The sequence below is a fragment of the Perognathus longimembris genome, chromosome 12 (genome assembly GCF_023159225.1).
Source record: "Perognathus longimembris pacificus isolate PPM17 chromosome 12, ASM2315922v1, whole genome shotgun sequence".
NCBI lineage: Eukaryota > Metazoa > Chordata > Mammalia > Rodentia > Heteromyidae > Perognathus > Perognathus longimembris.
The window spans coordinates 49,256,508-49,271,137 of NC_063172.1; the positions used below are offsets into that span (position 1 = coordinate 49,256,508).

General features: G+C 40.1%; 1 protein-coding gene across 3 annotated transcripts in view; it reads left to right on the plus strand.

The window, feature by feature from the left end:
• Jph1 (junctophilin 1) overlaps positions 1-14,630 on the plus strand; it is a 77,864-nt gene that overhangs the window by 47,460 nt on the left and 15,774 nt on the right. For all 3 annotated transcript variants that reach the window (XM_048359042.1, XM_048359044.1, XM_048359043.1), the window contains exon 3: positions 13,273-13,391. In XM_048359042.1, the coding sequence (XP_048214999.1) occupies positions 13,273-13,391 (119 nt within the window). The remainder of the gene's footprint in view (positions 1-13,272; positions 13,392-14,630) is intronic.

Here is a 14,630-nt window from a genome sequence, read left to right on the forward strand (position 1 = left end):
AAAGTAATTACAACAGTGATATAACACTCATTTCCATAACATGGAGTTATTTCACTTAGCATCATCTTATGTGTTCATAAGGGCATAGCTATTGGGCTCTTGTGATCCTCTGCTGTGACTAGCCTAAACCTGTGCTAATTATTCCCTAGGAGGAAGATCATACAGGCCATGTTTCTTTGGGTCTGGCTCACTTCACTTAGTATAATTTTTTCCAAGTCCTTCCATTTCCTTACAAATGGGGCAATGTCATTCTTTCTGATAGAGGCATAAAATTCCATTGTGTATATGTACCACATTTTCCTGATCCATTTGTCTACTGAGGGGCATCTGGGTTGGTTCCATATTTTAGCTATGAAAAATTGTGCTGCGATGAACATTGTTGTGCTGTGGCTTTAGTGTGTTCTTGTTTGTAGTCTTTTGGGTAGATGCCCAAAAGAGGGGCTGCTGGGTCATAGGGGAGCTCTATGTTTAGCCTTCTGAGGAATCTCCATACCGCTTTCCGGAGTGGCTGAACAAGTTTACATTCCCACCAACAATGTAGTAGGGTTCCCTTTTGGCCACATCCCCTCCAGCATTTGTTATTGTTAGTTTTCTTGATAAAGGACATTCTTACTGGGGTGAAATGGAATCTCAATGTTGTTTTGATTTGCATTTCTTTTATGGCCAGTGACTTAGAGCACTTTTTCATATGTCTCTTGGCCATTCTCATTTCCTCATGAGAGAAGTCTCTTTTTAAGTCTTTAGCCAACTTGTTGAGGGGGCTGTTGGTTCTTTGGGGTTTTGTTTTGGAGGAATTTAATTTTTTAGTTCTTCATATATTTTAGATATGAGGCCTTTGTCCATTGTATGGTTGGTAAAGATCTTTTCCCAATCTGTGGGCTTTCGTTTATCTTGTGAGCAATGTCCTTTGCCCTACAGAAGCTCTGCAGTTTGCTGCAGTCCCATTTGTCCAGCCTTTCTTTGATTCGTAGCATTTCTGGGCCTTTATTAAGGAAGTTTTGTCCTGTGCCAAGGAGCCCAAGTGTTTCTCCTACTCCTTCTTGTAGTGTTTTCAGGGCATCTGTTTTTATTTCTAGGTCTTTGATCCATTTGGAATTGATTTTGGTGCAGGGTGACATATAAGGCTCTAGTTTTAGTTTGTTGAAGGTGTTAAACCAGTTTTGCTGGCACCATTAAGAGAGATTTTTAACTGGATGTTGAAGCAGTTACAGGTCGTACAGAAGTCTCTTTGCACCATTAGTCTTTAAGACTCTTAACCTTTAAGGTTGAGACCTGGCCTCCATCACTCAGTCTGTATGACTCCTGAATATATTTCTTCACTATATGATTCTTCATTTTAATCTTTCTCAGTCTCAGATCCTTACTTAGGATAGACTGGAGGATAGCTCAAGTGGTAGAGCACTTGCCTAGCAAGCACAAATTTAACCCTTAGTATCACCAAAATGCAGTAATAATAATAATCAAATCTCTACAGAAGGAAATGAAATTACCCAGGATGGTGCCACAGAACTCTCAGAGGCCCTTCCATATTCCCACTTTCTGTTTTTTATTTTTTGCCAGTCTTGGGACTTGAACTCAGGGCTTGGGCTTAAAGGTTTGTTGTTGTTGTTGTGTACTGACATGCATGCACACACATGCATAACACTAACTCTCTACAACTTGAGCCACATCTCTACTTTTAGCCTTTTTTGGTGCTTAAATGGAGATAAGAGTCTTAAGGGCTTTCCTGACTGGGCTGGCTTCAAATTGCAATCCTCAGATCTCAGCCTCCTGAGTAGCTAGGATTACAGATGTGAGCCACCAGTACCCAGGCCCCATTTTGTTTCTTAACCTGTCTGGTAAAGCTGAACTTCCAAGAGTCACCTTCATTCATGTACATGAGAGAAAATCTTCGTGCATGCTGCATTGTTTTCATACTACCAATACATGCCAAAAATAACAATAACATAGCTAGACATTTAAAGTAACAATAGTCAAGGACCTCTTGGTTGATTCCTTGTTATAAATCAGTTGTGAAATAGAGAAACTACAGTTCCTATCAGAAAATATAAAGTAAAGAGAATAACTGTAACCCAAATATATTAGCATTCCTCACAAAATACCTTTCATAAACTCCTGACAGTTTCAAAATAGATACTTTGGGAATAATTCTGCCTAAGATGTGGAATGGTCTTCCATGTCTAACCTCATTCAAGTTCAATGTTCATACTACTTAGCACCAAAATCCTAACATAACAAAATGAAGAGATAAGCTGGGAGCTTTGGGATTTTTAGAGAGCCATTTCAGATAATGTAAGATAGAAAATGGCTATCTTACTATGTAAGAGATTGTCTGTGTGTGTGTGTGTGTGTGTGTGTGTGTGTGTGTGTGTGTGCTCCATAATTTTCTTTTTTTTTTAGAGATTATCTTTTATCTGTGAGTTTGAGAAATTGAAAAGGTTCCTGTCATTTCTAAAGAGTCAAATTGTGATTGCTAAATTTTATCAAATATATAAGTACTTATAACATGAAATTGGTTGAGCACTGAAGAATGTATTTTATGGGCATTTGCAGCATTAAGTAGGAGTTGGGTCAGGTTACAATCTAGTCACTTGGTCAGTTCATTCAACTGAATACCCCTGGTAGCATCCTGTGTTTTGAACATGGTATAGCCTTAAGATTGCTCTGATTCACAGACTTATTTTGATCTGCACCCATAATGGTCCCTTTGAAAAGGAGAACAAAAACAGAGCACTGATGCAGAAATGAAAACAACTTTGACATTTTAATTTTTATGGATACCCGGGAGGTCTTCTTGAATAGGGTGTGTGTGTGTATGTGTGTGTGTGTGTGTGTGTGTGTGTGCACATGCACGCATGCCAGGTCCTGGGGCTTGAACCCAGGACTTGGGTGCTTTCCCTGAGCTTTTTTGCTCAAGACTAACACTCTACCACTTGAGCCACAGTTATACTTCTGTCTTTTGGTGGCTAATTAGAGGTAATTGTCTCATGGACTTTCCTGCTAGGACTGGTTTCAAACCTCAAGTCTCAGCCTCCTGACTAGCTAAGATTATAAATGAGCCACAGTACCCAGCCAAGGTCTTCTTGAAATACAAAGGTTGCAAATTTCCAGGCACATTCAGGTATTCCAATGTTATAATAATTGTATCTAGTCTCATTTTATAGAATATGCATCACTTTGTAAATAACCTGGTTCAATCTAGGTTAGTAGTAATAAGCCAAGTTCAGTCAAAATAAGACTATTTCTATAAATTGTGCTATAGGAAAACAGAGGCCACATTTTAGCCAGCTATAAGAGTACCTAAACCCATGAAAATCTACATGTATATGATGTTACATCTATCAGATTGCCATCACATTTTTTTCCTTCTGTGCTAACTCAGCCCTTTCTATTTCACTTGGCCCAAAGGCTGCTGTTGGCTATGTCCACTTCCTCCCTACCCAGAACGCTGAGGTGAGTTACATGATTCTCCTCATCCTTCTGTCCTTGCGTTGAAACCACTTCCTACCTTCTCTGCTTCTCCCAGACAAGAGAGCCCCACACGAGAAAAATGCAGGATCACATCAACCCAAGCTCCACTTCTCCTGGTCCTACTCAGCAGTTCCAACGTTCCTCTCTTCCATTCCATAGAACTGTGAGCAATGCAGATGCCCAATCCTCACCTCCTTCTCTTAAGTACCCAAATTCTCCCCACTATCTCTTAGTTTCTTCAGGAGACTAACACATAAGCATTTCCCTGGAATGACCCTCTCTAAGTTAACTCTAAGGAAATGGAGGCACAGTAGACATGATAAACTATAGTGAGTGCTCACGTATCTCTGGTTCTAAAACCCATGACAGTCATTGTGAAGCATAGCTTCTTTCAAATAACCTTTCGACACTGGATCAACTCCTCACTAATTTTACTGTTTTTCCCCCTGTGGCTTTCACATGATTTTAACAACTGTCATCTTTTTCAAATTTCTTCACTTTTTTTCCTGTTCTCCAAGCATCTTTCTCTCTACTTCCAAAAAAGCTCAGCTCTCATCTATGTAAAATACAAATAAAATATCTTTTTCCTTGACCCAGCTAATTCTTCTGGGTACTGTCCAAATTTCCTCCTTTTCTGGGTCAAAAGTCTCCAGCATATGGCCCACACCTGCTTCCTCCACTTCCTCTGCCCAGTTTCTCACACACTCCTTTCCATCGGGCTTCAGAAATGGTCTTTTCAAACTGTGTCCCCTCAAGTGGTCTATCAGACTCAGCAGCCTTTACTTGTCCCTTCCTCTCCCCAGCAAAGGGCAGGATGAATAAACCATTCCTTTCTCAGAGTCTTACCGGCATTTGCTCCAGTAACAACACACACATGAGCTTCAGACTCAGAAAAATGCAGCTGACCTGGAGAAAATTTAAAAAGAAAAAATCCTGGCCCAGATAACTACTGAGAGAGACACAATCTATCCAAGAACAAAGCTCTTGAGGGATTCTGTTAGAAGTTCACCAGCTCCCTGAGCACTGCTACTTCTGTTTCATTGTCACTTATTCTACCAGATTCCTATGACACTTTGGTTTGGATCCTCAGTTTTTTGCTCAGTTTTCTTTCTTGGTTTTGCCAATACTGGAGCCTAAACTCAGGGCCTCATAGATGCTCAGCTTGTTTTCCTGGCTGGAGCTCTACCACTTGAGCTATTTCTCCAGACCTCTTTTTGCTGGTGAATTTGGAGTCTAGAAGGCATTTCTGCCCAGGCTGGCTTGGATGTAAATCTCTGGATCTCAGCTTCCTGAGTAGCAAAGATTATAAACTTGAGCTATTGGCACCCTGTGTTTTTGTTTCTTGCCCCCCATCCCTTTTTTTTAATGTGTTTGTTCACCTTTCATTGAGTTCCTCATGGTTTTATGCTTCTGTTATAACATAAACCTTTAGTTTACATCATAGCCTTATACTTCCAACTACAAATGTGTATTTCATGTAAAATCCTACTTGTCTAAAACCAGTCTCATTGTCACCTTCACCCTACTAACAGGACCTACACCTGAAACCATGCATCTAGCTACCTAGTTGGAAATCTTAAGGTTACCTCTAATATTCCTATCATTATGTGTGTACCCATTTCAGTAATATTTTTGAAGACATCCTTAACACCAGGCTTTAAGAGCTAGCTAAACAGACATGAAGTGGCTGACCTTAGATTTCCAAGTTCTAACACTTTCCTAACATGATTTATTTACAGCTATCTCCCTCATTTAGCTTCTTACCATGTATAGCTGCAGTTAGCATAGCAACTTCTCAGTAGACAGCCCGTTGGGCTTTTTCTCCTCACTTCCTCTGGACATAGTATGCTTTGTAAATTCTTGTTCATCAGTTTACTTTTAAATTGAAAAATACACATGACATAAAATTTACCAGTGTACAGTATACAGCTCAGTGTGTAGGTCTGTTCACATTGTCATACAGCCAATCACCAGGAGTTTCTCATCATGTGCAAGTACAGTGCTCTGCCTATTAAACAACCCTTTCCCATTCTCCCTCCCTCTAACTCACCAGCCACCCTGCTGCTTTTTATCTCTACCAATTTGACTGCTCTAGGTAGGTATTTCTCTGTAACTTGTTTATCCTTGCTGTAGCATGTATCAGAATCTCATTTTCAAGGTTAATGATATATTTATATTATTATATAAATACCACTTTTTGTTTATCCATTGATATTGGGGTTGCTTCTACCTTGGGCTATTAGAATGCTACTCTGAAGGCTGTGCAAATACTTCCTTAAAACCCTATTTTCAAATCTTTGGAGTATGCAGCCAACTGGTGAGTCATACAATAATTCCATTTTTTAACTTTATAAGGAACCACTGTTTTCACAGAAGCCATACTTTACATTCTTGAATAAAGGTTCCAATTTCTCTATGACCATGCCAATGTTTGTTATTTTCTGGGTTCTTTGGATAGTAGCCATCCTAATGAACATGAAGGTGGTATGTCAATGTGGTTTTCATGTACATTTCCCTTATGTTTAGTGATGAGGAATATCTATCTTTTCATGTGCTTACTGGCTACTTCTATATCCTTTCTTTGAAGAAATGTCTGTTCACATCATTTGCCTTTTTGTGTGTGTATGCCAGTCCTGGGCCTTGAACTTGCAGCAAGGACATTTGTCCCTGAGGTTTTGTGGGGGTTTTTTCTCTAGGCTAGCACTCTACCACTTGATCCACAGCCCCACTTCAGGCTTTTGGTGATTCATTGGAAATAAGAGTTTCAGAGACTTGGGACTGGGAATGTGGCTTAGTGTTAGAGTGTTTGCCTAGCATGAATGAAGGCCGGGGTTCAATTCCTCAGTACCACATTAAACAGAAAAAGGAAGAAGTGGTGCTGTGGCTCAAATGGTAGAGCACTATAGGGTTAAGCCCAGAGAGGCTCAGGGACAGTGTCAAGGCCCAGAGTTCAAACCCCAGGACTGGGGGTTGGGGGGGGGACAGTGTTTCAGAGTCTTTCCTGCCCAGGTTGGCTTTGAAATGTGATCCTCAGATCTCAGCATCCTCAATAGCTATGGTTGCAGGAATGAGCCACCAGCACTCAGCTCATTTGCTTGTTTTTAATAAGGCTTCTTGTTGAATTGTTGGAGCATTTTGATATTCTAAACACTAATCCTTTTCTGCTATGTGATTTACAAATATTGTTCCCTATTTAGTGGCTTGAGAATGGTTAAGTTTTAAAGAGACCTTTCAGTCTTAAATTTTAATACTTTTAACTCTTCTTCAAATCATTTCAAAACTAAAATATCTCAAAAATTATCATATTTCTCTCAATGTATAAATAAAATGAAATTATAATTCTTTGCTAAGCTTTATAAAACACTTAGGAGGTGAGTTAGGAATGGTAGTGCATCCCTAGAGTTCTAGCAGGCTATAGAAGAAAGCCCTTGCCTCAAATTTTAAAAATATATATGTATATGGTCCCAGAGATACAGCACTCGTCTAAAATGCACAAAGCTCTCGGTTCAATTCCCAGCACCAATGAAACACATAAATAACATTTGGTATGTTCCAATCAAGGATGATAAATGTACCTTAGATTAACAATTGAAAGAATTATATTTTGATCAGATCTTAAGGAATAAGGTCTATAAAGTACTTAAGCATGACAATTTAACTTTCCAAGCTTGAAAAATGTCCTAGATAGAGAAGAAGGAAAAAGAAAAGAAAAACCTTACAAAGGAGAATGCATAGTAGAGTCTCGTGATCTCCATCATTGCATTTGTCTGCTGAGCATTAACACACTGAGATAGGCTAAGTTAAGGAAACTTAAGAACACCAGAGTGTATTGATTTGGAGATAGGCTGGTTTGTTTAAATATACTGCCAGTTTCCAGAAAGTGTTTGCAGCACTGATGATGAGTCACAAACATGATAGTAATCCTAGCATTGAGTGTTTAGAGGTAGAGCCCTGTGGTTGGAGAAGAAAAGTATGCATACACTGAAAATCGTCTTACTCCACGTTTCCTGGTAGCCTTAACATGAAAAGAAACAATAGATTATGTAGCTCAGGCCATTTGGTACAAGGAAGCAAACTAGTTTGTTTTCATAGACCCATTTTTTTCCTGATTCTGTACAATAAGGGCATTGTGTCACCTGAGTCTTTGTGTCACCTGAGTCTTCAGAAACACAGCAATGGTAACACACAATGGGTGGATTTATGAAAGCTATGTAAACATTCTTTAAATGGATCTTGGTTCCTCCTTCCTCCTCTTGATACTTACTACAAGTTCTGTGAAAGCATTTCTGTGATAAAGTAATGTGGTTTACCTTTGGATCTCATTGATAAGAGCCATTTTTGGCTCAGTTAGGTCTTGACCTACTCCCTGACTCTGAATGCTTTCAAAACCTGTTTACTAATACATGTGCAAAACATCAAATACCCAACTTTAATCCTAATTTTAGGTTTCTTATGTACTTTTTTATATCTAAATAACTTGCTATCACTTTCAGAGGAAAGGAAGACTTGAACTCCTGCAGTGATCAATAGGATTAACTGACGATGATGTCAACCAGAACCTAAGAATTCAGTCTACTGGGGACTGAATGCAAGACCTTGTGCTTGCTAGGTAAACGCTACCATTTGAGCCATACTCCAACCCAAGAATCCAGTCTTGAAGTTATTATTCTAGGTTTTGTCTTTCAAAGGTGTGGGGGGGGGGATTTATGAGGAAAAAATAGCATTTGAAAATTAATAGAAAGGAAAGTTAGGGACACCCAAACTTGATTTATTGAGGGTAGAATTTTAGAGAATCGTCCATTCTTCATCAGCCATGACAGTTAATGTATTTATGAAAGACTAAAAGAGACTAGGAAGATATCTAAGGGTCCTGCATTTTCCTTAGCTTGAAGAGCATAACCTGGGCCTTATTGGGGTGGTCTTACAGAGAACCAAATCAAGACTGAAGAGCCAGTGCAGGTTACTTAGAAATCACGCCTTTGATTTTCAGAGGTATATAGAGCTAACTGTGTCTTGTTCCTATCAAGAGCATGTTTCTTTCTCCACTGACTAATTTCTTCTTAAAAAGGGCTGCATCTGTGTCTACACAAGATAATTGGTTTTCTCAAATGTAGGTCTCACATAAATGAGCAATGTCACAATCCAAAAGGAAGGCTAACAAATCATATCTTTTGCAGGTTATTGCCCATGATACCATAACCTAGGAAAGAATTTCTGGTTTATTTTCAGGCATTTCTAAAAGTAACTAGAGGGAAAGAGAATGGCAGGCCAAATGATCAAGAGGCAGAGAGGCCAGGTGTACCTTTGCAGTAACCTTGGTATAATTAATGATGGCAATGAGACCTGAGCCAGAATGATGTGATCAAGAAGTATTTGCATTGAAAAATATATCCTGAGGGTAGTTAGTGCCACCTGCATGAACTGACAGTGGAGGTGTCACACAACTGACAGTTGTGTGCCATTAGAATGACTGACACTTCTTGGCTTGAGCAATCAACAGACTGATATTGCCATCAGCTCAGATTTGGTTTTTCACATGCCAATTGTTCTTATAGTTAAAATTTCCTAATAATGATTTTCTTCAAATACTTACATATCAAAGCAAATCACAAAGAAAGACCCTGAACTGACTTGATTATTGGTGATAGCCTCTGCCATCAAGTTTTTAAGAACTGTATAGTAAGCTTTGCTTAATATCTAACAAATTTTAAAAGACTAAAATCAGCAAATTTTAAAAGCAGTTTGTTGTTAGGAAGAAGCTGCATGTTTAAAAAAAAAAGTAGCAAACTGTAAATATTTGGTGCAGTTCTACCTTCAGCAGAATCATAGTGCATTCTAGATTAAATTCTTCTTCAGCAGTGTCAGGCAGATAGAAGAAAAACCAAAAGCCAGGAGGTGGGGTAGACATGTACACACCCGCATCCCTTGTCAGGGGAGCAGTACTGCGTATGTTCAGTATAATGTTGAATAAGCACTTCATGAAAGCATTATTAAGTTTAAGAAAAACTGAGTGTGCTGCTTCTTAAAATATATACCCAAAAAGAAAAATTAGGGAAAGTTCATTTGTTTCTTCTGAGTAAAGTGACTTAAGAACTCATGAAGCTTTAACTCAGTTCAAAAAGAGGAGAGGGCAGCGAACGGGAGAAGAGAGGAGAGAGAAAAGGAAAGAGAGGAAGGAGAAGAGGGGAGGAGAGGAGAATTTACTCATCAAGTTTAAAATGTCAGTTGTAACGATGGTCTTAAATACAAATGATGCCCAGGAAGATTATTCAGAAGTTCTGGTCATTAGGGCGGCTGTGCACTGCTAACTTTGATGGGCTATGTCCAGGAATGGGTCCAGTAGCTTCTCAGTGAGCCTAGCTGACCACATGAGCCTCTTCAGCTTAGCATGGTGCTCCTGGCCTTGCCTGCACACTCTCTCTGCATACTGGTTTATTGGTGAAAACAGAGCCCTGAAAGACCATTAGCAGCTCATGCCACAGTGAAAGGAATTGCTTCTCATTCACTGCTTATTGTCTTCAATGGGGGGAAATATATATATGATGGTGATGTGTGGAGGTTCTTAAGGAGCCAAAGGCTTGGAAAAGTCAGCTGTCTTTTGAGTGACTGAGATGGGTATTGGGGGCATCATACTAATTTGAGGTGTGTACATTTTCCCTATGACTGGCTGTAGTAGATGGGTATCCATATTGAGTGATTTCAGCTGATCACCCCACACTGACTAATGTAGCCCCTCCCCCACCCCAAAAGCAACAAAGCATCTTAGCAACTAACTAACTGAAAGGTTCCTGTGTATCCCTGGAGTTGGGCCTGGTGTTTGAACATATACATTCACTGACATGAGTCAAAGGCAAGCCAGGTTACATCTGGCCCAAATCTAGACATAGCAGTAGCTATGGCCCCTTGAGGCTGCTGGTACCGAATTTAGAGTAGGCTTCTGGTTTTCACTTCCCAAATCACATCCACTAGAAGCTTTGCACAACCTCTGGGTTTAGACTTGGATGTGCTTTGGGCACATCAGCCACCTGTGTAGAAGCCCTGACACCTGGAAGAGGGCTAGATGGGAAGGTGGTGTCACTGAATTGGGTCTTATAATAAAGTACAAGTAGAAAAGTAAAGGGTTACATTCAAAAGTGGCAAGTGAAACTTCCTTGATTCTGGGCTTCCGAAATATATTTGCGAGAAAGATCAGCATGTTGTATAACATGATGGAGAGGATACTGCTGTTTTGTTAGCCTATATGGGGTGGGGGGAGGTTGCTGTTGTATTGGACAGTTTTGTAGGTTTTTTAAAGGGCTAGAAGGTGACATCTTATTAGGCAGAGTGGCTCCCCTGTTAAGGCTTCATTAATTATGATACCTAGACATAATTGGGCTCTAGCTAAGAATAGCAGATAAAAGGAAAAGTTGTCCTCAGCAAAAGAGAGAGAAAGAGGGAGTTGAGGTTCTGAAAAACCAAAAGAACATTCACAGAGGGAATCTGCTGATTCTTGGGCACAGCACATGAACCTCAAGAACCTCATCAACAGGGATGGCAGGACACCATCACTACAGCAATTGCTTAGGAATACATTCCCTTAGCCTTTTGACATATTCCATTTCATGTTTTATAATAGCCATAGAAAGAAATAATTGGAAATACCCTGCATGATTCAGAATAACTATTTGGATGTTTAGAACTTAATCTACTCACTTTTAATTAATAGATTATTTTTTAGAGCAGTTTTAGTTGCCAGAAAAACTATCCAGAAAGTACAGAGAATTTCCGTATATATCTCTTCTCCCCACCCTAGTCCCACACACAGCTTCCCCTGTCTGGCACTACCAACAGATATTAATGAACTAATACTGGTTCATTAATATTAATTTCCATCATTTACATCAGGACCCACGCCATATTGTGCTGTCTGTGGATTTTGACAAATACCTAACATTAAGCTATCCCCTACTACATGTTCACACAGAGTCGTTTTACTCCACTAAGGATGCCCTCTCTTCTACCTCCTCTCCTTTCCTACTTGTACCCTGAACCCTTAGCATGAATATTTGACAGCCACTGTTCTTTCTATTGTCCATAGTTTTCTATCCCACTTATTTTAAGTAACTTCCTAAGAAAGTATCATTTGTTTCTTTACTCATAAAGTAGATCCTCAGTACATGCTATGGGCATTTATTTAGTGTAGGCATTGAGATTTATAGCAAAGGTACAAATGTTAAAAATCCCAATCTCAGAGTCAGGCATAATGGCACAGACCTGAAATCCAAGCCCTTAGGGTGTTGAAACAGGAAGATTTGAGGTCAAGGCCATCTTAGGCTACACAGCCAGTTTGAGGTCATCCTGAAATACATTGTGAGACCTCATCTCAAAAAAGAAAAGATAAGAAGGGAAGGAGAGAGGGAGAGAAGGAGGGAGGGAGGGAGAGAGGGAAGGGAGGGAGGGAAGGAAGGAAGGAAGGAAGGAAGGAAGGAAGGAAGGAAGGAAGGAAGGAAGGAAGGAAGGAAGGAAGGAAGGAAGGAAGGAAGGAATCCAAATCTCTATGAGTCATATATTCTAATGTGTCTAGCCTCTAGTGAGACAGACCATGAGCACACAGTAAGAGAGGAGGTGGTTGAAGAAAGCAATCTGAGAATGGCTTTTCGTACTAGCTAGCCCCATGCCTTAGTTCAGACTCCCGCTTCCCTTTTTTTTTTTTCCTTCTGCAGTCTGGTCCTGGGAGTTGGGCCTTCTGGCTTCCTCCCACGGCCACCTGTTTATCCCCAAGACCAGCAGGAGCCCAGAACCATTTCCTGATTCTTCCTTTCTCTTGTCTCTGAGATAAATGTGTATACTTGTTTCAGACTTTCTTTAACTTTTTACTGCTATAGCCCTGCCTGTTACTGATAATAATATGATAGAAAGTTGACATGGTGATACAAAATAAGTGCCAGTATTCACCATCTAAAGATTAACTGGACAAGGCCTTTCCTGTGTTGGAAATGAATACCTCCAGTGCTTTGTCAAACCGCCAATCCTCTATTCTTGGGCTGGTGGACATCGGTAAGTCCATAAGAAGCTTGATTCTTTTCACCACCATTTTTTCCCCAGCCCTCTAGAAAGTTAAGATTTCCATGTGTGAGGATAAACCAGAGAGGGAATGGAATACTCCAATACTCACTCCTTTGAATCTCATAGAGGACCCATACTGAAATCAACTAAATGGGCTCTTTGCTAACCCTCCCAAGCAGGCAGATGAGAGCCAATCATGCATAACTCCTCCCAGCAACACACAGTCCCATCACACTAAGAGCCTGAATTTGGCCATGATGGGAGTATTTACACCATAGGAATTGACAAGCTTTTCCAGTAACAGTTTAACATTTTTCCCCTAAAGAACCATTTTACCAATTTAATAGTAGGCAGACTTTTAGTCATCAGATACTCATGTTGGTTTCACTCATATTGATTTCAATGTCAATCCAAGAACACTACATTAACTTTATGCTCAAAGTCTACTTTCACTAGTTTCAGGGATGAATGCCAACCACAGTGAGCAGTTGAGTTGATCCAGTGCTTTTGTCAGCCAGAAATCGCATCAGGCAGCACAGAGATTTCTCATCGTTTTCCTTGGAAGAACTGAGAGTCTTTCAGGTGGTTTCACCTCTGTTGTCATCATTGAAGTCTCACAGGGATACCACCCTGAGAGTTCCTATTGCTGGGGTCAGACCCTGATCAGGATGAACATTTCCCAGATCCAAGTTTGCTTACCCATGTGTAATTAATAAGGTGCTGCCTTTGCTGACTGGCCCTTTTGTGCCCATGCAGGACTGCACATGCCAGAGCAAAAGCTGACGCTGCTGACCAGGCTGCAGTGGCCGCCCGCCAGGAATGCGATATCGCGAGAGCTGTGGCCAGGGAGCTGTCGCCTGATTTCTACCAACCAGGTAAAACAGCTTTTAGATTAGAGTGGTTGGAACATTGACTTGGTTTTCTTTTCCTTCTCCTTTAAAGGTGTTTTATGAATCTCAGCAGTACCACCCCGACAAATAAGTGGGAGAATATTGTAATAATCTGAATGCCAGCAATGGGGATTTGAATTATGTCCAGAGAATCTCCCTGCCTGTGCCACTTTCCCATCTCATTACCTTCCAAACTGCCCTGTCCCCAACTACATATGATCAGCAAACTTTGAGCCAAGATCTCTAAAAAAGAAGTATCTGATTCTTAAAATTATCTTAGTGACAGTATGACTTCTGTGACAATCCCAAACTCAGAGGCACTTAGTATTAGCAGCAAGAGAAGAACCAGCAAGTACTATGAGTTTTTAAAAAATATATATCTGAACATTAAAGAAGTATGGTTAGTTGATAACACAGCGAATCACTTACTCTGCACAAATTAACCCAAAAATAAATTCCATAATGGAAGAAATGAAAGAGACAAGTTCATCAAATAATATGCATTCATTACGTGTCTCAGAAATGTTGCCAAGTGGCAATCAAAACTATTTACAGTAAGTGTACATATTTAATTCACCTCATAGTTCTTTCCCAGTACACTGCTGCCACCTCACTCTGTGATGATGGATACTTTTCTCAAAGCAGCTATAGTCACCTTATTACATACATCATTATCTTCCTAACAGTTGCATTCAAAAGATTTCTGAGAGAAGAAACCAAAATGAATGCACCAAGTTTCTATGGGAAAAAAAAATTCTATTTCAGGCTTGGAGCATGGCTTAAGTGGTACAGCATCTACCTAGCAAGCACAAATCCCTGCGTTCAAACCTTACTATCTCCATGCCCCATAAAAAATTCTATTTCCTTAATAAAGAACTTCTCCATGATGATTTTTATTATATTCGTAAACTTTATTTCTTTTGTGTGTCAGTCCTGGGGCTTGAACTCAGGGCCCGGGCACTGTCCTGAGCTGCTTTTGCTGAAGGCTAGCACTTTACTACTTGAGCCACAGCACTACTTCTGGCTTTTTCTGTTTATGTGTATCGAGGAATTGAAGCCAGGGCTTCATGCATGCTAGGCAAGCACTCTTCCACTAAGCCACATTTCTAGCCTTATATTAGTAAATTTTGATAGCTAGCTAAGCACCCTGCACAGTTTGGTGTTCAGTATGTGTTTGGTTTCCTGGAAAAAGTAAATGGAGCTACAGCATGACTCTGAATCCTA